Below are 23344 nucleotides of genomic sequence, written 5' to 3'. Positions count from 1 at the left end.
AACATGGGTCTGAACTCCGTGTGTTCAACGTCTCAAGCCAGCGCTCCCCAGTTCTCTACTGGCCCTCTTCATCTCCGGCAGTCCTTTTCTCCCATATCGCCGTAACCCATCCGAATGGCTACCCCTGATGACAGGCGCATCTGCTTCCACTGTTGTCGCATCGGCGACGTCGCTCGTCACTGCCGCAACCGATGGCCACCACCTCTTCGGACATTCACCGCCATTTATTCCCGCACCTTTGGACCTTCTGTTCCCTATGCCATCCGTGATGAACCCACTGCCGCTGATGCCCCTGCTCCGAACCTTCGCTACAGCTGTTCGCCATCACCTCGATGCCATCAGTCTCGTTCGCCCCAACCCCGACGCTTCTCTTCGCCGCCTATCGCCTCCCGGACCCAGCCGGAAAACTAGGCACTGCAGCTTCTGGAGGTGAAGCTGCATTTATTTATTTCATGTACCCTCAGGGCCATTGGCATTGGAGAGGGGAGTGGTTACAGGCATACAAAACAAGAAAAAATAGGAAATGTGATACAAGGAATAGGAGTATTGCAATAAAAGTTAACAAGTGTGTCTACTCATACAATATTAGCCAAGAGTTTTTGAAAAGCTGGTAATCTTTGATGGTGGCTGTCAGTGCAGGAAGGTGATTCCATTCTGCTGCTGTACGAGGTATAAATGACTGGAAGAAAGCGTTAGTTCTACAAAATGGGACACCGACCTTGTAGGCATGGTCTAATCGAGATGATAGGTGACGTGGGGGAGGGATTAATTCGCTACGCAGGTGTGGATGATGAAACATCTTATGGAACAGACAGATACGAAACGCTTTGCGCCGTGAGGCTAGGGATGGTAGATTAAGGCTTGATTTTATTAAAGATATGCTAGCGGTCCTGTTATAGTTGGAAAGAATGAAGTGAACCGAGTTATTTTGGACCATTTCTAGTGATATATTAGGTTTTCATGATGAGGGTCCCAGATGGATGCGGCGTACTCTAGTTTCGGGCGTATTAATGTTTTGTACAACTGCAGTTTGAGGGAAGAGGGCGCTTTAGAAAAGTTGCGGCGGATGTAGCCAAGCATACGATTAGCATTGTTAATTATATATGTGATATGTGCAGACCAAGTGAGAGTGGAAGTGATGTGTACACCAAGGTATTTGTATGAGCCTACCGATTCTAAGAGGACATGATCTAAGGAATAAGTGGGGATACTGTTGCAAGTTCTTGATACACGAAGAGATTTACATTTTGTGATGTTAAGTTCCATTAGCCATGTTTTACACCACAATGAAATAGCGTTCAGGTCAGTCTGAAGAGCGGTTACATCGTCACTGCTTGTTATTTCTCTGAAGATTACGCAGTCATCCGCAAATAAATGGATATGAGAGGAAACAGAAGAAGGCAAGTCGTTGATGTAGATTAGAAAAAGAAGAGGCCAGAGGACGGAGCCTTGTGGGACGCCGGAATGGACAGGGTTTGAGTGAGAGTTAAGATTATTAGCTGACACGTATTGTGAACGGTTTTTAAGGAAACACTCAATCCAAGCAAGAAGGTTGGGGTCAATGTTCATGAGCTGTAGTTTGTGAAGTAGCAGTTTGTGAGACACTTTATCGAAAGCTTTGGAGTAGTCTAGGAAAATGCAATCCGCCATTGAACGAGTATCAAGAATTAGGTGTAGCTTATGTATGAAGGAAGCCAGCTGCGTTTCACAAGAATATATTTTTCGAAAGCCATGCTGTGAACTTGAAAAAAATGAATTTGACTCAAGAAAGTTAGCAAGCTGTGAATATAGGATATGTACTAATATTTTGCATGGAATACTGGTTAGTGAATAGGCCGATGATTGAGAGGAGAATGCTTGTCACCTGATTTATAAAGTGGAATCACCTTACCGACTTTCCAATCAAGGGGCAGGTATCCTGTGTCAAGCGACTGTTGAAAAAGTTTTGCTAGTAAAATAGTGAATAAACAACAGTGCTGTGCAAAAATTTCACGGAAATTAGGTCATGGCCAGGAGCAGAGGAGAGACGCAATGATTTAATCACGGTTTCGATGCCACAGGGTTCAATTGTAATTGGAAACATAGCCTGGTAATCATAACAAGGTGCAGTGGGTGGGGAAACATTACAGGTTACAGAAAAGTTTTGGATAAATGTTTTATTGAGGACGGATGCGATATGATCACAGGGTATCGCATTCCCAGAGTTATCTGCAAGAGTTATGGTGTGATCATCTTTTTGGTTAATAACGCGCCAGAATATTTTGGTATCATTTGTTAACATGGACGGCAGCGTGTGACATAAAAAATTGTTTCTGGCGTTTCTTAGCGCTGATACATATTCGCTTGAAGCCAATCGGTAGGCGCTCCAACGAGCTTCACTCGAGGAAAACTTTGCCGACCTGTACAATCGACTCTTTTTATTTGATAACCGTCTTATATGAACATTATACCAGGGAGCGTCTGACTTGCTAGTTACGATGCGAATGGGAATGTACTTGTTGGTTAGGTAAGTAACTTTTTCTGCGAAGATTGCCCAGTTAGTTTCCACTGTACGGCTGTCGAAATCCTGGAGGAAAACATCAAGGAATGAGCATAATTCTCTATTAATCGCATCAAAGTCTGCTTTATTGTAATTACGGATGGTTACAGTCCTTTTGGTATGTTTAGGTTGTGCGAGATTTAAGTGAAAAAAGAGTAAAGAGTGGTCGCTCATTCCTGGAACGTGAGTGATGTTGGAAACTAGGTCCGGCTGTGAAGCGAGAACAAGGTCAAGGGTATTAGCAGCAGAGTCTGGTTCTAGTCGGTTCAGTTACAAGCTGTTCGAGAGAAAAAACGGAGCACATTTCTAAAAATTCTTTAGCTAGCGTGGAAGGTGGGTGTATCGTGGGGACAGTGTTAGACCAGGTTATGTTTGGCATATTAAAATCACCAAGCAAAAGTAATGGGCAGTTTGGGTAACGGGATGAAACGATGTTAACAACATTGTGTAATTCATTTACGAAGTTCTGTGTATAGGTAGGGGGCCGATAACAGACCCCAATAATAACTTTTTTATGATTTAGGGCGACGCATGCCCAGACAGTTTCTAAAGGGGTGTTGACGTGGATGCACTGTGAAGCGCAATTTTTCGTGATAGCGAGCAGTACGCCTCCTCCTTGTTGCCCAATGCGATCGCAGCGATAAATGGAGAAATTATTTGCAATAAGAAAGAGTTCGTGGTCTCGAATTTCAGGTCATAACCAGGTTTCAGTTAATACTATGATATCAGCGCTGCAGGTGTCGATGGCGGAGTTAAGGCAGTCATGTTTGCTGATGCTACTGCGGATGTTAGTAAAAAGAACGGATATCTGTGAAAAAGAGCGTCCACATCCCCTCGCGCGTCCCTACGGACTGCCGTGAGCCGAACTGGCGGGATTATCAGCTGAGGGCGGTTTCTGCGCGTGCTGTTTAACAGAGTTAGTAGGATGAATATCATGTGATGGCGGTTGCTTCGTATGCTCGTTAACGCAGTTAGATTCGGGATCGTACATGTAGTATTTCTTATTCATTAGTAATTTGTTATATCGGAGCTGATACGGACCTCCGTCGGATGCACTTTTGGCAAACTCTGTTAATTTCTTCCGAGCGTGACGTGTAGCAGGTGAGTAATCTTCATTAACTGTGACGTTTTTGTCCTTCAGCTTTTTCTGGGCAGAGAGGACTATCTCTTTTATCTTAAAGTTAGTAAATTTTACAATGATCGGACGTTGTTTTCCTGGCGAATATTGACCTAGGCGATGAGCGCGTTCAATGGCTGAATCCGGAAGGATGTCAAGTGCGTCAGCCAAAACTACTTTAATTTTTTCTTCCGATTCAGCCCACGATTCCCGGTGGTCATCTAATCCATAAAAAATGAGGTTGCAGCGTCGTGATTGATCTTCAGGTTCGGTCTGCCGTGATTGCAAAGAAGCAGAATTGATTGACAGTGACTGTACCGAGGTCTGGATGGTGGCTATTTCGTGATCAGTTTGGTCAATTGAGTCCGTTTTATCTTCTAGGTCATCTAGTCTTTTTTCGGTGGCGCCAATTTTGATTTCGATATTTTTTTGACTGGCTTTGATGGCTTTAATGTCAGTGACCATATCAGACTGGCTTTTTGCTGCTTGCACGGATCGAGCCTGAAGATCTTTTAGAATATGAAATATGGCTTTCATTTGTTCGCCTGGCTCGTCCGGCAAGGACTGCAGTTCAGCCAAGGACTGAGAACGAGTTGGGGGACCTGGGTTCGACTCAATATCTCCAGAGCATAGTAATAAAACACTCATTGAAAAACAATCAACAGCAATATCACGGAGCACTCGTGGGCGCGGGAACAATAATAGGAAACGGTCGTCGCTCCTTCTGGCATACATGGAAAAAACGTTACACACCTGTAATGCGCAAAAGCGCGGAGTGTGAGACATGTTGACAGTGATGGTCCCGCGCCCACTGAAGAAACTGTCGCACTGGCGCCTCCTTATATCGACTGTGGTTGGTGACGTCATCGTAGACTTGGATGATGCGCAGTAGGCGGAGATGACGAGCGGAGCAGTACGGTAGGGGTAGTGCGGTTGATAGCAGAGTGGCGTCAATGGTATCGGGCTGGAAGGGCATTCGGGTTCACCAGGAGGCAAGGCTGTGGTTGACAGCAGGAAAAGTGGCAGGAACACCTGTAATGCGCAAAAGCGCGGAGTGTGAGACATGTTGACAGTGATGGTCCCGCGCCCACTGAAGAAACTGTCGCACTGGCGCCTCCTTATATCGACTGTGGTTGGTGACGTCATCGTAGACTTGGATGATGCGCAGTAGGCGGAGATGACGAGCGGAGCAGTACGGTAGGGGTAGTGCGGTTGATAGCAGAGTGGCGTCAATGGTATCGGGCTGGAAGGGCATTCGGGTTCACCAGGAGGCAAGGCTGTGGTGGACAGCAGGAAAAGTGGCAGGAACACCTGTAATGCACAAAAGCGCGGAGTGTGAGACATGTTGACAGTGATGGTCCCGCGCCCACTGAAGAAACTGTCGCACTGGCGCCTCCTTATATCGACTGTGGTTGGTGACGTCATCGTAGACTTGGATGATGCGCAGTAGGCGGAGATGACGAGCGGAGCAGTACGGTAGGGGTAGTGCGGTTGATAGCAGAGTGGCGTCAATGGTATCGGGCTGGAAGGGCATTCGGGTTCACCAGGAGGCAAGGCTGTGGTTGACAGCAGGAAAAGTGGCAGGAACACCTGTAATGCGCAAAAGCGCGGAGTGTGAGACATGTTGACAGTGATGGTCCCGCGCCCACTGAAGAAACTGTCGCACTGGCGCCTCCTTATATCGACTGTGGTTGGTGACGTCATCGTAGACTTGGATGATGCGCAGTAGGCGGAGATGACGAGCGGAGCAGTACGGTAGGGGTAGTGCGGTTGATAGCAGAGTGGCGTCAATGGTATCGGGCTGGAAGGGCATTCGGGTTCACCAGGAGGCAAGGCTGTGGTTGACAGCAGGAAAAGTGGCAGGAACACCTGTAATGCGCAAAAGCGCGGAGTGTGAGACATGTTGACAGTGATGGTCCCGCGCCCACTGAAGAAACTGTCGCACTGGCGCCTCCTTATATCGACTGTGGTTGGTGACGTCATCGTAGACTTGGATGATGCGCAGTAGGCGGAGATGACGAGCGGAGCAGTACGGTAGGGGTAGTGCGGTTGATAGCAGAGTGGCATCAATGGTATCGGGCTGGAAGGGCATTCGGGTTCACCAGGAGGCAAGGCTGTGGTGGACAGCAGGAAAAGTGGCAGGAACACCTGTAATGCACAAAAGCGCAGAGTGTGAGACATGTTGACAGTGCTGGTCCCGCGCCCACTGAAGAAACTGTCGCACTGGCGCCTCCTTATATCGACTGTGGTTGGTGACGTCATCGTAGACTTGGATGATGCGCAGTAGGCGGAGATGACGAGCGGAGCAGTACGGTAGGGGTAGTGCGGTTGATAGCAGAGTGGCGTCAATGGTATCGGGCTGGAAGGGCATTCGGGTTCACCAGGAGGCAAGGCTGTGGTTGACAGCAGGAAAAGTGGCAGGAACACCTGTAATGCGCAAAAGCGCAGAGTGTGAGACATGTTGACAGTGATGGTCCCGTGCCCACACCCTGCCCTCAAATCTTCTGCTCACGTTACCCATGAACCAAAACCTTCTTGACGTTGACGGCTATCCTGTCACTGCACCGACCGATACAAGTGCACATCATTCTATTATAAGTGCTGCCTTCCGGCGACGACTCAAAAAGCTTTTCACCCCAGCGTCAGCACGCGTCGTCGGTGTTGCGAAGGGTGGTACTGTGCCTATCGTCGGCATGTGTACGGCACGTGTCAGCATCGCTGGCCGCCCTACTTTCTCTTCACCGTGATTGCTCATTGCCCCCACGACCTAATTCTCCGCCTCGACTTTCCCTCCGCACATTCTGCCCTTACTGACTGCTCTGCCAGTACCTTCGACTTGAGTTGCCGATTCTCACAGAACCTTCTGACGCACCCCAGTGCCGCTTACGCCCCACCGGCTTTCTTTGCCAGCCGCCCAAGTCAATAGTCTTTATTGAACTGTTGTCTTCCCCACCAGTTGCTGATGGCGAGTACCTTGTCACTCCTTTGCCCAACATTCCACTACATTATGACGTTACCGTGCCTCACACTATTCTTACTATTACTGCGAACCACACTCACATAGCTATCTTTAACTTTGGATTGGCAAAGCAAATTCTACCGCAAGGTATTTTCCTTGCCCACGTTGATTGTCTCGGCGACCATCATGTGGCAGCGTTATCAATTGATGGTTCTTGCTAGCTTTGCAGGCCTCTCGCGCCAGCCTCGGGTGCTGATCCCAACATAAAGAAAATGGTTGCGACAGACCTGTCCTCTGCGCAGGCTGAAGACCTTTGCCAAGTATTATCGTCTTACCGAGATATTTTCGACTTCGACAATCGTCCTTTAGGCCAGACGCTCGCGGTCAAGCATTGGATTCGTACTGGCGATGCTACGCCTATTCACCGACAACCGTATTGAGTTTCTGCGTCGGAATGCCGAGTAATTCAAACTGAAGGGAACAAAATACTAGATAAAAACATCATTGAGCCTTCTTCGAGTCCCTGGGTGTCACCTGTGGTGTTGGTTAAGAAGGACAGCACATGGCGTTTCTGTGTCGACTACCGTCATCTGAACAACATTACTAAGACGGATGTCTACCCGCTCCCTTGTATAGACGATGCCCTTGACTGCCTCCACGGTTCCAGCTATTTCTCTTCTATTGATCTTCGTTCTGGATACTGGTAGATTGCTGTTAACGATATGGACAGAGAAAAAACCGCGTTCATTACACCTGATGGCCTATACCAATTTAAAGTAATGCCGTTTGGATTACGCAAAGCCACTGCCACCTTTGAGCGTATGATGGACTCCTTGCTCCAAGGTTTCAAATGGTCCACATGCCTCTGCTACCTCGACGTCATCGTCTTCTCACTAACGTTCGACATCTTGACATTTGACAAACATTTTGAGCGTCTAACAACTATACTTGATGTATTTCGAAAGGCAAAGCTGCAACTTAACTCGTCCAAATGTCGTTTTGGCCACCATCAACTTACTCTTCTGGGCCATCTCGTTGACGCTTCCGGAGTACAGCCTGATCCCGACAAAACTTCACTGTCCGAGACTTTCCGGTTCCAAAGACAGCCACAGACGTCCATAGTTTTGTAGGACTATGATTCTACTTTCGTTGTTTTGTTCCAGATTTTGCGACAATTGCTAGACCCCTCACTGATCTTTTGAAGAAAAGCATACAATTCTCGTGGGGCACTTCAGAAGCCACCGCCTTCTCTTGTCTCGTCACTCTTCTAACCTCACCACCCATTCTCGCCCAGTTCGACCCTGAGGCCCCTACAGAATTGCGTGCAGATGCCAGCGGTCATGGCGTAGGTACCGTCTTAGCCCAGCGTCAGCGTGGCCAGGATCGCGTTATTGCTTATGCGAGCTGCCTCCTAGCACCATCGGAGTGCAACTGTTCCATTACGGAACGAGAATGCCTTGCTGTTGTGTGGGTGGTTGCGAAGTTTTGTCGTTACCCTTACGGTTGCCCTTTTTCCGTAGTCACTGACCGTCATGATCTCTGCTGGCTCTCGTCGCTAAGAGATCCTACAGGCCGGCTTGGTCGATGGGCTTTGAGGCTACAAGAATTTTCATATTCCGTGGTGTACAAGTCTGGCCGCCTGCACCAAGACGCTGACAGCTTGTCGCGTTACCCTGTTGACGACCCTGACTCCTCCAATATTACCAGCGCTGCTTGCGTATTCTCTGTGTCCCAGCTGCTTCATTTCGCCGACGAGCAACGTCGTGACGCCTACATCAGAGCACTCATCGACCGTTTTGAACACTCTCCGGCTGACGCCACACTACGCCTCTTCGTCCTCCGCGACGGTACTCTGTAGCGTCGTAACCTTCATCCGGACGGCTCTGAGATCCTACTTGTCATGCCTAAACACCTCCGCTCAACCTTTCTAGAAGAGCTTTACGATGCACCAACGGCAGGACACCTCGGCGTATCTCGAACCTATGACCGTGTACGTCGCCGTTAGTTCTGGACAGGCCTTGCCCGTTCCGTACGATGTTACATCGCCGCTTGTGAACTTTGCCAACGACGCAAGAAGCCTTCCCAGCCCCCCGCTGGTTACCTGCAGCCGCTCGACATCCCTGCCGAGCCCTTCCATCGTGTTGGCTTAGACCTTCTCGGCCCATTTCCAGAATCTACATCAGGAAACAAGTGGGTTGCAGTCGCGGCTGACTATGTGACCGCTACGTCGTAACCCGCGCTCTTCTGACCAGTTGTGCAACTGATGTCATGGACTTCCTCCTACATGATAACATGTTGCTAACGTCAATTGCTAACGTCAATTGCTCCACGTCAATTGCTGACAGGCCGTGGCTGTACGTTTTTGGCCAAAGTCATTGACAACATCGTGCGGGCCTGCTCCATACAGCATAAATTTACCACCTCCTACCACCCTCAAACGAATGGCCTCACTGAGCATTTGAACCGCACCCTTGCAGACAAGCTATCCAAATACGTTTCAGACGATCATCGTGACTGGGACCTGGCTTTATCTTACGTTACCTTTGTGTACAACTCTTCCCGTCTCGAAACTGCTGGCTTTTCCCCGTATTACCTCTTGTATGGCCGAGAACGAACGCTACTACTTGACACTGTGCTTCCGTCCGCCACAGCTTCAACTAGCGATTGTGCCCGTGATGCAATCGCCCATGCTGACCATGCTCGCCAACTTGCGCGCGCTCGTCTACAAGTCTCTTAGGACAAACAAGCAACGCTACGATCTCCGTCACCGTGATGTCCATTTTGTGCCCGGCACCCTCGTGTTGCTTTGGTCACCATCGCGTAAAGTTGGCCTTTGCGAGAAACTGCTTTCCTGTTATACAGGCCCATATCGCGTGCTCCGCCAAGTGACCGATGTCACCTGTGAAATTGTTCTAGCCACGCCCACTACATCCTCCGCTGTGATAACCAGTGACATTGTCCATGTTGTCCGACTCAAGTCCTACAACTTTCCACGCGCCTTGGATATTTAACAGCACCGTGACGCCGTTTTTGCCGCCGAAGGGGTAGTATTACGATATCATCGAGCGATGCCTAAGAGACAAGCCGCCACGAGAACGACGACGAAGTGGGTCTGTGCCCTTGGCACGAGCGAATGTCAGCCTGGCGCTCTGGCTCCAGTCCAGTGTAAATAGCCTGTAAATAGCCTCTTCCATCTGTGTCTTTCTACATGTAACAATATTATCAAGTAACGAGTGCCTGAGAAAAGAGTTCCCAGATGTACCATGGGTTACCTATTGCCACAACAGGAGCTTTAAAGATATGTTAGTGCACGCAAAAGTCAGCCAACAGCATTCTCCCGTAGTAAAAGCATGTAGCCACAGGTGCAATACCTGCAGGCACCTTCAAAGCGACATTAAGATTAAAAGCACCGCAAATAGTTATACACACGAAGTCAAGTCTAGCTTCACTTGTACAAGTTCATATGTGATTTAAATGCTTGAATGTTCCTTCTGTAAGAAATAATATATCGGTGAAATGAGACAACCAATGAACATCAGATTAAACGGACATCACGTGGACACAGCTAAAAAGCTTCCCAAAGCCATCGCCGAGCATTTCAACCAACCAGGTCATAACTTTGATGCACTTAAACTGTACATCTTACAGTCAAATTTCCTTTCTGAACGGGAAAGAAAATACAGGGAATACGTGATTCGTAGCAATCTTTGTTCCATTGCTCTTTTCGCAGTCCTTTGTTCTCACACTTCTTTGTCAGTTTCCAAGTATCTGCCCTATATGTCAGCACTAGTAAAATGCACCGATTTTACACCTTCCTTTTCAGTGATAATGGTAAGCTTCCAGTCAGGAGCTGACAATGTCTGCCGTATGTTATCCAACCCATTTTTATTCTTCTATTCTTCTATTCTTGTCAATTTTCTTCTCATGATTAGGGTTCTGTATGATTAATTGACCTAGGTAATCTTACTCCTTCACAGACTCTAGAGGCTGACTGGCGATCCTGAACTCTTGTTCCTTTGCCCGGCTACTAATCATTATCTTTGTCTTCTGCATATTAATCTTCAACACCACTCTCACACTCTCTCTGTTAAGGTACTCAATCATTTGTTGTAACTCGTCTGCATTGTTGCTGAATAGAACAATGTCATGGGCAAACCGAAGGTTGCTGAGGTACCGTATTTACTTGCATAATGATCGCACTCGCGTAATGATCGCACCCCTGAATTTTGTCGTCAAAATTCAATTTTTTAAATTTCCTGTGTAATGATCGCACGCCGAACTTGTCGCAGCTATATGTCGTCTGCCAAGTCTAGCTAATATTGATCGCGCTTACCATCTGTTGGATGCTATGCGAACGACTCTTCAAGACAAACCAAGCGGTCTGCACACACCAAACATTCTTAAGTAGATGCCTCATTTCATTACTTTCATCACTTTGCACACTTCCATGACTATAAAAAAGCTGCAACCAAACTTGCCTTTATTATGTGTAGGCTTTATAATGGTTGTGGTCAACAACAACAAAAAAGGAGCCTTTCGATTCTTCTCATCTGCACTCGTTGGCACACAACAAGTCGTGAGCGGCAACGATAGTAGCCACGTTTACACTGATACGTTAAAAGTGTACCCTATTCATGCGCCGACACTTGTAACACAGCTAAGATATTCACCCACCCTTAGCGGAAACGTGCCGTATTAGGATAGTAGTTAAGACAGATGTCACAGTTTCCGCAGCATGCCGGCAATGTGTTTCTATGTCACTGGCAGCTAAGCGCGCCCATCTGTTTCTGTCCCCTCAAAGTGGACATGGCTATGTTATTGACGCAAACTTGCCGATATTAACGATATTATTCATTACTGATACGGCAGAAACTGTTTCAATGCACGTAATGTACTCGCGAGAAGAAAAAAAAAAATTGCGTTCGGCGCGTTCTGCTTGCTCCGCCGACCGCCATTTTTGTTTTGGTGTCCCGTAGCAAACGCGGGCCGAAAAACATTTTTTTTTTCTTTTAGCGGGAAATGTAACCCGCGTAATGATTGCACCCCTGATTTTGCGTCAATTTTTCTGACAAAAAAGTGCGATCATTGTGCGAGTAAATACGCTATTTGCCGTCGATTCTTACTCCTGAGCCTTCCCAGTTTAAATAGCTTGAATACTTCTTCTAAATACGCAGTGAATAGCATTGGATAGATTGTGTCTCCTTGTCTGACACCTTTCTTTATGGTATCTTCCAACTTGTGTAACTTCTTGTGTAAGGTGGCTGTGGAATCTCTGTAGATATTTTCCACGGTATTTATGTAAGCAGTCTGTACTCCTTGATTACGCAATGCCTCTATGATTGCTGGTATCTCTACTGAATCAAATGCTTTTTCGTAATCTATGAAAGCCATATAGAGTGGCTTATTGTACTCTGTGGATTTCTCGATAACCTGCGAAGCAGAGGCAGGGAGCAGGGCGCTGTCTATTGACAGCAACAACGCCTGTAAGACGACAACAAAACGTATGATGAGTGACCTGCGCCTAGCACTTTTGCCATGCCTGTGACATATCGGAATGCAAAGTTGTCAGGATAGTCACTGGCGACCATCAGCCTGGTAGTTGTGTCGATACAAGAGGTTGTTTCGGACAGTGAAATGAGCAGCTTGGCGACGCAGGGGATGGGAGATACAGGCAAAACACATAGGAGATGCAAAAGAGGCCAGCCAGGGATCCTTGCGCTGTTTTGATGTGAAGGTGTCGATGTTGACCGAAGACACGACCTCAAAGGTGGAGAGCTAGGTGGTGTCGACTGGCAGCAGAGAGCATGACAGAGCATCGGCGTCAGTGTGCTTGTGGCAGGAGCAGTGGACTACATCTACCTCATAGTCTTGAATGTGAAGAGTCCAGCAGACGAGGTGTCCAGATGGGTGTTTTAAAGAGGATAACCAATGAAGGGCGTAATGGTCAGTTACCACGTTGCATGGCTGGCCACATAGATAAAGGCGAAACTTTCGAAGTGCCCAAACGATAGCCTGACATTATTTTTTGGTGATGCTATAGTTGTGTTCTGTTTTTGTCAATGGACAACTGGCGTAAGCAACGATGTACTCAGAGTAGCCAGATTTGTGTTGCGCAAGGACAGCGCCAAGGCCACTACCGCTGGCATGCACTTCAGTTGGGGCAGTGGGGTCTTAGTGTCGCAGTATAGGTGGAGACTTGAGGAGATGGCATAAGGTCAAGAACCTGGTGTCACATGTAGGAGACCAGGAGAATAGGTCATTGGCACCACCTAAGAGTTGTGTCAGAGGTGATATAAGCGAGGCAATGTTGTAAACAAAGCGTCTGAAATAAGAACAGAGGCCGATGAAGGTGCAGAGTTTTTTGAGTGTCTTAGGTTTTGGAAACTCTGCCACAGCACAAAGTTTTGATGGGTCGGGGCAGATTTCATCTTGGGGTACAACATCGCCCTAGAATCATGAGCTTGCGCACGGCGAACTGGCACTTTTTCAGGTTCAGTTGCAGGCCTGCATTGGTCAAGGACGTCGGCACTTGCCTAAGGCAGAGAAAATGTGTGTTGAAATTGGGTGCGAGCGCAACAATGTTGTTGAGGTAGCATAAACACGTGCTCTATTTTAGACTGTGCAAGATATTGTCATTCATTCGTTCAAATGTGGCAGGTGTATTGCGTAGTCCAAATGACATCACATTAGATTTGTACAAACCGTCTAGAGTAATGAATGCAGTTTTAGGGTGATGAACTGCTGACAATTGGACCAGCCAGAAGCTACAGCGTGAATCCAATGTAGAGAAGAATTCAGAACCTTGCAAGTTGTCCAGAGCATCGTCAATGTGCAGTAGAGAGTAGGCGTCTTTTCATGTTATCTTATTAAGATGACAATAGTCAATGCAGAGCCGAATGGAACCATCTTTTTTTTGTGATGAGAACCACCGATGATGCCCACGGACTATTGAAAGGTAGAATGACACTGTGCTGAAGCATGCCGTCAACGTGCTCACTGATGACCTGACACTCCTTGGCTGAGACAAGGTACAGGCGCTGCCGCAATGGCACATTGGAGCCAGTGTCGATGTGATAGCTGATGGTCGATGTGTGGTTCAAAGTAAGCCGAGTGACGTCAAAAGAAGGATGAAACTGGGCAAGCAGGTGAAGAAGCTGGGAGCATCGCTAGGAAGTAAGGTCATTGACAATAAAAGGAGTGAACATATAGGTGATGGCGGAGGAGAAGTGAAAAGTGCACAAAAGTCAGTGAGCTCTGCATCCGAAGCATCCGGCACGTCGGTAATAATCATGTCATCAAGGGGCTGAACATGGCCATGTGCTTCGCAGTAGAGAGTTGTCAGTGGTGTAGTGTAATTGGATTGCAGACAGCTATGGAGCTGAGGCCGGTTGAAATGTGAAGTGTGTTGAAAGGAAGGGGAATGTCTTTGTGGGCTATGAAGAGGTCTGAAGGACTGAAGAGGATGCAGCCTTCAGAGACAGTGGCGCAGAAAACGGGAGCAACGGCAGACGAGTACAGTGGTATTGCGATGTCTTCCCGAAGAACCAGCTTAGAGGGAAGGGAAGTGGTGCTGGCGAGGGGCACATCACACAGAGGCGGTAGTTCGACTTCAGTATGTGCAAAGTTGACAGTGTTATTTCGTGAGAAAAAATCCCAACCAACTACAATGTCGTGAGAGCAGGACGGCAGAACCGTAAACTCGACAATGTAGGGAAAACCCTGAATAACAACTCTTGCGGTGCATGCTGCTGAAGGCTAAACTGGCTGGGTGCTTGCTATGCGGAGAGAAAACCCAGGGAGTGGCATTGTAAGTTTTTGTAGAGCATGAGAGAGGTGTTCGTTTAGTACAGACATGGCTACTCCAGTATCAATTAGCGCAGTGGTAGGTACACCGTGTGGCACTCTTTGGCCATACCTGGCCCTTGCGCCACTAAAAACCACACATTCATTCAGGTATGCTGTCAACAGTAAAGTCGACAATGTTCGAAGGTGACAATGGAGGACTTGTAAAGTTCGACGGCGACACAGTTCATACTGTAGAAAGATCGACATTTGGGCGAGTTGGTTCTGGTTGAACATCTTGAAGGGGCAGCGCAATAGGACGAAGACAGGAACACACAGGACAGCGCTGAACTCACAACTAGCTTTATTCGAAGGCATACACAAACTTATGTACACAACCCAAGCCACGTGCTCTCCCATCGATGGCGTCATTATCAGTGCGCAGGCAAAAAACGCGAAACCCTGTAATCTAATGTTACACTATGAGGCGGCTTAAAAATTCAAATTCACTGTCATGCAAATTTAACGATGGCATGCTTACACAATGCGACCCTTTTTTCCTGATATAGTGGGCCTCAATAATCTCCCTCATGGTCTGATTTTTATGCATGGAAAGTATTGTGGTGTTTTTATAGATTGGAGTGCACCCATGCTCAGAGCAATGCTGCGCGACATGCGAGTAGGCATTACCCGTTAGTGAGCGCCTATGCTCAGACAATCTAATATTTAGGCAACGACCTGTTTGACCGATATAGACGTGTCCGCAGGAAAATGGAAGCTCGTAAACAACTCCCATTCTACAGTGCACAAACGGGGAAGTATGTTTAACAGTACAGCCTTTCCCAGCATGAGTGGAGGCAGCCTGAGCCAATTTCCTATCAATCTTACCACAAATTTTGATCATCTTGTTAGGGCAGAAAAACAACCTTTACATCAAACCTGCCTGCTACATTTCTGAGGCTGTGTGATAGTTTATGCACATATGGAATTACAACCAGTTTTTTCTTCTTGTTGGCAGGCTCTGGTGTGTTCATTCTTGTGGGTGCTCCTAATTTTACATGCTTAACAAGCTTCTGTACGGTCATGCGGATAGCATTCTCTCGAAAACCTGCCGCACTCAAACGCTCCAGTTGTTTTAAGAAACTTTTAGACGTCTGGTGAAAATTTTGATTTCGAAAGTGCGGAAAACAGAACCGAAAAAGCGATGCCATTTTTTACCACCTTGTAATGTGCGGAGTGAAAATTTAAAATTGTTTTTTCTGACCTTGGGCAATGCATCCAGCACACATGCGTATCAGTTAGTTTGAGCATCGTATCTAAAAATTGTAGCTTGTTCTTATCCGGCACTTAGTGTGTAAAAACTAACCCTGAGCCACATTTGTGGAATACTTGAAGTACATTATGAACAGTTTGTTGGAAATTAGTACTCTTCACAAAGATCAGAAAATCATCAACATATCTTAGCACTTTGAATGTTCGGTCATCTAGGTTACTTTCTTTTCTAATTTTTGTCTACGCTACCTAGGAAAATGTTAGTACCGGTGCAACCTTGGAGCCAATGCAAATGCCAGATTTTTGTCGGTATAGATTTCCTTTCCATTGAACAACAGTTGAAGCTAAGTAAAAGGAGAGAATCTCGAGAAAACTGCAGACAGATATACCACAGCTGCTAGAAAATTTGAGCTCATCATTGTCCTCGGTAATGCGCAGTTTGACGCTTATCATTAGTTCGTCATGTGGAATGTTATAGTACAGGTCTTGAACATCGATGCTAAAAATATTACAATCACCAGGATTAGATGGAATGAGGAAGCTGATGAGATCATCAGAGTTTTTTACCACAAACGGATCTCTGATCACCAAGGATTGCAAATGCCTTTGTAAGTATCCCGAGACAACCCGCTGCTATGTATCCTTTTCCGTGACTATTGCTCGAAGTGAAATGTCAGGTTTGTGGGTCTTTGCTGCGAAGAAAATATCCAAATTAAGACTTTTTGCCTTTTTTACTGATGAAGCTAGTTGCTCAAGGTTGTGGTTGTGCAGCAGTGACAGTGCGCGCTCCCTAACTTCAGCGGGCTTCAGATCTACTGCTCTGAAATTCTTTCCTATTGCATCTGGCGCTTTTTTGTAGAAAATATTCTCTGGTACTACAACAAAGAAGCCTTTCTTATCAGAGGTCAAAATATGAAGGTTTCTACTCACAGCATAATCTACACAATTGTTTACAGTCTTATTCTTCGAGCGCCTCTCTCCTGATCGTCCCAGCACATCCACACACTCTGCTATGAAGCGTGGTCTTTCTTCGTCGGTCCCCCGGTAGGTGACTGTCCTAGCCATAGTAACCTTCTCCGCCGGGGTGACGCTTGGCTTGTGGGCGAATTTCGGACCGAGACCAAGGGTTCTTCTGTGCTGTTCTGGTATAGTCTCGTCACCAAGAACCAACACTTTTGCTTCGGGCATCTTCTTCTTCTGTGGTTTTGGAAGGATAGGCCAGGCGCTGTTCCACGTCCAGTCGGCTGTATGATAGGATGTCTTACGCCACTCCAGGAAATCCCTTCTGCTCTTGCCTTTGGCTTTTTCCTGCCAGCAGGCTGTTCGGAGACAATCTTTGAGGTACCAGGCTTGATTAATCCATTCCGTGCATAAAAATCATACCACGAAGGAGATTATTGAGGCCTACTGATATATCAGGAAAAAAGGGTCGCATTGTGTAGGCATGCCATCGTTAAATTTGCATAACAGTGAATTAGAATTTTTAAGCCGCCTCGTAGTGTAACATTAGATTACAGGGTTCTGCGTTTTTTGCCTGCGCACTGATAATGACGCCATCGATGGGAGAGCAGGTGGCTTGGGTTGTGTACATAAGTTTGTGTATGCCTTCGAATAAAGCTAGTTGGGAGTTCAGTGCTGTCCTGTGTTCCTGCCTTCTGTCTTCGTCCTATTGTGCTGCCCCTTCAAGATGTTCAACAGTTCCTACGTCGTGAGCTGCGGCACTTAGCTTCCCTCTTGAGTGGGTAAAGGATGCTGATGCATGGGAGACAACGAGCAACGATGCGGGGAATGTAAACGATGTGCAAGTAACGGGTGCTTGGCTGGTGGCCTGCTTGACTGCTGATTAAAATAAGTGTCATGGAAAGGTTGCGCGTCGGTGTAGGGAGGTGTCGGCATAAAGCCATTGGAGTGCAGCATGTGTCGGTGGCAGAATCATGTAACATGTCCGGGTATACCGCAGGCATAACATATGGGTCTGCATGCACCCAGGATTTACAAAGGCTTACAAATAATTACAAAGTTAACTGGCATATGGGTCTGTTGTTCTGCATGCACCCAGGATTTACAAAGGCTTAAAAATAATTGCCAAGTTAACTGGCAGGCCGGTTAACGGGATGATGAATATGTGGCAGCGGCCGTGGATGTATCATATCGAGTGGTTGGTGAGGAGGCTGCGCGGTGACAGAGGTATAAGTGAGGGGAGCGGCAACAGGGTGCTGCTGATTCTACATTAATAGAGCTTCAGCAACTTGCGCTTCAATAACTCGCCAGAGCGGGGTGAGCTGTGTAGGAGGTGGTTGCGGCAGTGTTGCTGTTGGGGCAGCTCAGCAAAGGGTAGTAGAGAAAGCTGAGCCACAGTGGCAGAAATATGGAAAATATTTTGAGATCCGTGACATCACAGTCTCATAACAAAACCTTAGCAAGTCTCATTTCATGAACCCGCCGTGGTTGCTCAGTGGCTATGGTGTTAGGCTGCTGAGCACGAGGTCGCGGGATCGAATCCCGGCCACGGCGGCCGCATTTCGATGGGGGCGAAATGCGAAAACACCCGTGTACTTAGATTTAGGTGCACGTTAAAGAACCCCAGGTGGTCAAAATTTCCGGAGTCCCCCACTACGGCGTGCCTCATAATCAGAAAGTGGTTTTGGCACGTAAAACCCCATATATTATTATTATTCATTTCATGAATTTCATAACAAAACGTTAGCACTGGTGCTAAGCTTTTGGCATGAAATTCATGAAATGAGACTTTGACCTTCATCTCCTCCTTTATTAATTGACCAGTTACAGCAGAACTGAAGAAAATTAAGTTATAAAGGTACTGTTTACCACTTTGAGCTGATTTAATGTTTCCTTTAATACCCGATGAGGGTTGAGTGTCAGACTTTGTTTGGACAGTCATCAAGCTTGCCTTTGAAGAAATTGATATGCTTCACAAGCAGTGCAGTTGTCAGCATAGTAAAGCACCAAGATATTGGGACACATCTGTAAAATTCAAAGCAGCATGTTTTAGCCAGCTGCTCACTGCCACAGTGCTGCTGCTAAGTGCATGGATGTGTGAAATTTTCAGCTTAGGTGATGGCATATTCGAAAAAGCTGTTTTCTGTAGAAAAAATGTGGTGAGTGCTAATAATGTGCTGCAGGTACCAGCAGACCGGTGTGCGCTGGCTGTGGGAGCTGCACAGGCAGGGCTGTGGGGGCATTGTGGGTGACGAGATGGGCCTGGGCAAGACCGTCCAGACAATTGCCTTCCTGGCGGGCCTGAGGCACAGCCATCTGCGCACCCCTGGCGACAGGTAGGCTGCACCATTGCTAGGCTATGTGGACGACTGCTGTGTGGCAGTTAAAAAACAAGGCTGCCTTGCGGTGCATTACAACGTACACTTGGTTGGTGCTCTGCCGTGTTGTTCCTTTCAAGCGCCACTTACTTGAGTTCATTGGAAATTTAGTTGTATTACATGCTGTGCATCTTTAGAATTACAAGTGCAGAATCATTTGAGAATTTTCAATTCGTCAATGAGCTCAATCAAGGTACAGAATGTGGACACCGTGCAATAGCTCTCCAAAAGACATCAGTCTTATTATTCAGGGTGTCTACCAACCGGGAAAGCCGGGAATTCTCAGGGATTTTGAATAGTCTAGAAATACTCAGGTAAAACTCTGGGAACTTGTGCTTCTATCAGGGAAAATAGAGAGTTCTAGAATAGGGGTCCCAAACGTTTTGGGGCCCCAAAGAAATAGCGTCGAAGCCACTGCGCATGCACGAGACGCAAACTGCGTTTGGGTTTTGTGTTGGGTACGCTATTTCACCGATTTAGCGGGAGCCCAAATAGCGTCTCCAAAAACTTTTGCGTCAGCAAACATGGCGGCACCCATCGAAGCGACGGCTCTAACCTAGCACTAAACTAGGTTTGATTCGTGGTAACGCGTGAAGTTCGCAAGCTAAGAGAAGTGACTGCGGTTATCGCTTTCTATCAACTAGCGTGTGTTATGAATATTGAGTCATTAGACGCCGCTGATTTTGAATTCGCTTGTGGATTTTATGGCTCGTAGGCCTAACACGGCTAAGCTTGGCTGGTGAAGGCACGTAAAGTTGGTTTGCTCGAAACTTAGCGCGACTAATTGTTTCCTGCTTACAGAATAACCTCCAAATTGTAATTAAATGCGAATACACGCAAGTCAAAATTACTATTTCTATCATAAAATGGTATATCTTATTCAATTATTTCTAATAGCTTTTACTTGACGCCATAGTGGCGCTGTCAGCGTAAGATGCTATCTGCGAACGTAAAATCCTATTCTAAAGCTCTTCACTCCTTTGTGCCCCAACGCTAACACCCGCAAAGCTCTTTTGGGCCCCAAACTATTGGGGCCCCTATTCTAAAACTCTCTAATGAGCAGTAATTTTGTTCGGGAGCTAAAGTCGCGGTAATGCCTGCTCGAGTGACAGAGAAGAATCGTAACGAATCCTCTTTGACGCCGAGTCGTGCGCGCTGGAGGAGTTGCCAGTGTATAGGAAGCGCCTCGCTGGCGTAGTATGAGGGATCATGCGGTGCGCTCCTCATAAGTTTTGCTATCAGCGCTCACTGAAAACACCACGCGCAAGCTCTCTCGGGCATTTCTGTAAGTACTTTCGAAACGAGATAATTTTTTTACTGTCTAAATAATAATCTTGGGCAAACTGAAAGCACAGAAACGTTTACAGATGCTATCTCTTTACCGAATACAGTAGAACCCCGCTGTTACGTTCCTCACTACTGCGTTTTCCTGGCTGCTATCTGGGCCCGGCATAGCTTCCATGGGATCCAATGTATAAGGAACCCCGCTGTTACATAGTAGCTGTGAAAACGTTCCCACATGATGCGTCGCAACCCGAACCCGCCTGGGCTAAAGTAGGCAACGCGCTCCAACCGCCATTTTGGCTTTTGACGAGTTTTGACCGGGGCTTGGCTATGGAACTGGCTGCAAGAAGCCGCACTCCAGTTCGAGAGGCCGCCACTAGGTGGCCATTCGTTAAAAATGCTCTCCCTATCATCACTGTGATTACGGTCACCGCATGGTTCGTTGCATGTTTGTTGGACGGGTCGACTCACGGAGGAAGGAAACTCAGGACAGGCCCTGACGTCACTCTTTGTGAAGCTATAGCTAAGGGGAAGCCGGAAGTTGGCGTTGCTCATGGCATTGCTCCGCCTATCGGGCCATCTCTCCTCTCTTGTTTACATTTCTCGCGAAACCACGCTGCGCACAACCGGGCTGCTCGGATGCACGCGCTCCCCAGCAATACTAAACAATCGTTTGCACGTTAGCATGATTACGCCAAAGAGGACAAAATTTCCTGCGGATGTTCCTTCGTCCGTTGCCATTGCCGTGGCGCGGTGACGACAAGGATCACGAGCCACATGATGCCGGGGAGTTGCCAAATCCTATCTTTGAAGCCGTCGCGGCTCTGGACCTCCTCCGCAGGTACGTCGCACCTCACAGCGACGCTGACAGCAATGCTGCCTTCCAGGCTATTGAGAATCGTGTGGTGATTTCTAGCGAGCGAAAGAAACGGCAAGCCACCATTCTTGACTTTTTTAAAGTTCTAAGCGCACTCTGTGGAAATAAATTGTCTATAGTTGAAGCTGCACTTTTTTCATTCATTTTCGGAGCTTTCCTCACTGATACGTTTTCCCGGCTGTTACGTTTTTTTCCTCGGTCCGGTGAAAAATGTATGAACGGTGTTCCACTGTATGTACAGTGAACACCACTGCGCGCGGTCGCCGCGATGTAGTCTCCTGAACCGGCTTCTTGCGTGAAAGGTAGGTAAACGCTGAGAGCAAACTATGTGAAAAATGCTCTTATAGAGTTTGTATAACTAAATGGAGCGTAATAGAATGAAGCCTCAATGCAGCGATCGCACAGATTCGCAGCGACCGACTGCGCATCTGCATGCTTGTCCGCGCACTGTTTCGTTTTCGCCGCGTGCGCACGCGTTTTCCCACCGTGCCATGAGCTTTAGGCCGCAGAATATGAGCATTTGACAGCATACAAGCAGCCATTGTTGCGTGGGCGCTATCAGAGCTGTTCAAAAATAATGCCGTTGTAGAGACCTCAACGCCTGCGGGGACTGTGATGTGCCGTCGCGACAAATCAATCTTCTTTTTTTTTTTTAAATTCTCGGACGTTTCAATATTATTTCTCGAGTTGCATTGCACTGTATGTTTATCGGTGTTCTCAGCGTGTGATTTCCTGCTCCTTCTTTTTTGTAATCCAGTGTATTAAATCATCACACAAACATAACCATATGCCATGTTTTTTTTTTTAATTTGCTTCTTACCGCTCCCATTCCACTCCAGTGAACTTGCCAGTATCTATAGCATCGACAAGTTCACAGACGACGCCATCATGACATCAGTCGGGCAGCGGACTCGGGCGAGAGTCTCAGTGCGCGTTTGCCGAACGTCGCAGGCCCGGCGCCGTAGCAGAAATCTTCCTTGCGTCTGTTCTTGCTGCATACCCAAGTTGTAGCCGATGACTGTTTGCCGGTTTTATGTTTCGCGAGCCATGCTTCACGTAGCTTCTTGTCCTGCGGCTACGTGTGAATAAGGCTGACACCGGGCCCCGTTGCTTATGTCTGGCACGCGGCACTGAGCAGTAGCCTACCATGTTGCGCGCCTTCAAAGGCAGCCACTACTATAGAGTTTCATATTAGTATACCTAGAGGGACATCTGGCGCTGCGATCGTTCAACCATCATGGGAATGATGGGAAGTACAGGCTTCGGATTGGCGTTGTATTGACTGGCGAACTAGTCTACAAGTATTTTTTTTTGCAGTTTTGGTTTTGCTTCAAGCGCACTTGCTGTAACCTGCAGTGGGACAGTGCAACGCAAAGCTCTCTGCCTTTGTTATGTTGCTCGAAGTGGCGAGAGCGCGCTGGGCCAGCGACTGGGACGATGTTTGTGTCGCGGTGTGGCGTCGAAGCCCTGACGACAAAGCGGCGGCATCGTAAACGTTGAAAGAACATGTTTTGAGCGTTTGGACCTTGGTTTGTTAAGTGTGTTAGGTTGGCACTGTACCGTTACGTGTTTTATGAAACTTCAGAATATGAAAAAGAAGGCACTACTCATACAAGACATATACAGTTGTACTTCTAGTGGCTTGACAATCAAATTTTATTGAGGGCTTCATTATGCATTCCTCGTTTATGTGCTCATTGAAATGCGTGTTTTAGGTCTTTGAGAACACAAACTTACTTGTGGTAGGAAATGTTGCTGCTTCCTGGCTGTAGTCTAGTGTCGCAAAATGGGTAAGTGCAAAGCCAAGCCATAACGCTTCGGAAGCCGTACGTCAATATACAATATGATGAAGCGTATTGGTAGGAGGCCACTATATATAGCGTCCTAGGTAGCACTGCAGCAGATGTGCTTAAAAGTATGTGAAGACGTTCAGCAATCGTGACAGCCGACGCAGCCTTTCGAAAGAGCGAGAGAGAGTTAGCAAGTGCCTGTCGTCTGCGAGAAAAGTCTCGCGTTTGCAGCGAGCAGGCCTCGTAGCAGACGACACTTGTAGCATTCCACTCAAGGGCACAACACTTTCTCACAATACAACATTTTTATTTTCATAAATACTTGATGAGCATTTTTATATAAGTACATGCACGATTGTTATTGCTGTTGCAAAAATAAATAAATA

At 47.1% G+C, this 23344-nt stretch overlaps 1 protein-coding gene across 3 annotated transcripts in view; it reads left to right on the top strand.

The window, feature by feature from the left end:
- The window catches only part of LOC126526682 (DNA excision repair protein ERCC-6-like), a 332661-nt gene that overhangs the window by 78311 nt on the left and 231006 nt on the right, over positions 1 to 23344 (top strand). For all 3 annotated transcript variants that reach the window (XM_055068344.2, XM_055068345.2, XM_050174540.3), the window contains one exon: positions 18813 to 18965. In XM_055068344.2, the coding sequence (XP_054924319.2) occupies positions 18813 to 18965 (153 nt within the window). The remainder of the gene's footprint in view (positions 1 to 18812; positions 18966 to 23344) is intronic.

Source organism: Dermacentor andersoni, chromosome 8 (assembly GCF_023375885.2).
Source record: "Dermacentor andersoni chromosome 8, qqDerAnde1_hic_scaffold, whole genome shotgun sequence".
In the NCBI taxonomy this organism is placed as follows: domain Eukaryota; kingdom Metazoa; phylum Arthropoda; class Arachnida; order Ixodida; family Ixodidae; genus Dermacentor; species Dermacentor andersoni.
Note: the sequence above shows the minus strand (reverse complement) of the source record. Positions and strands in the feature narration are given on the sequence as shown.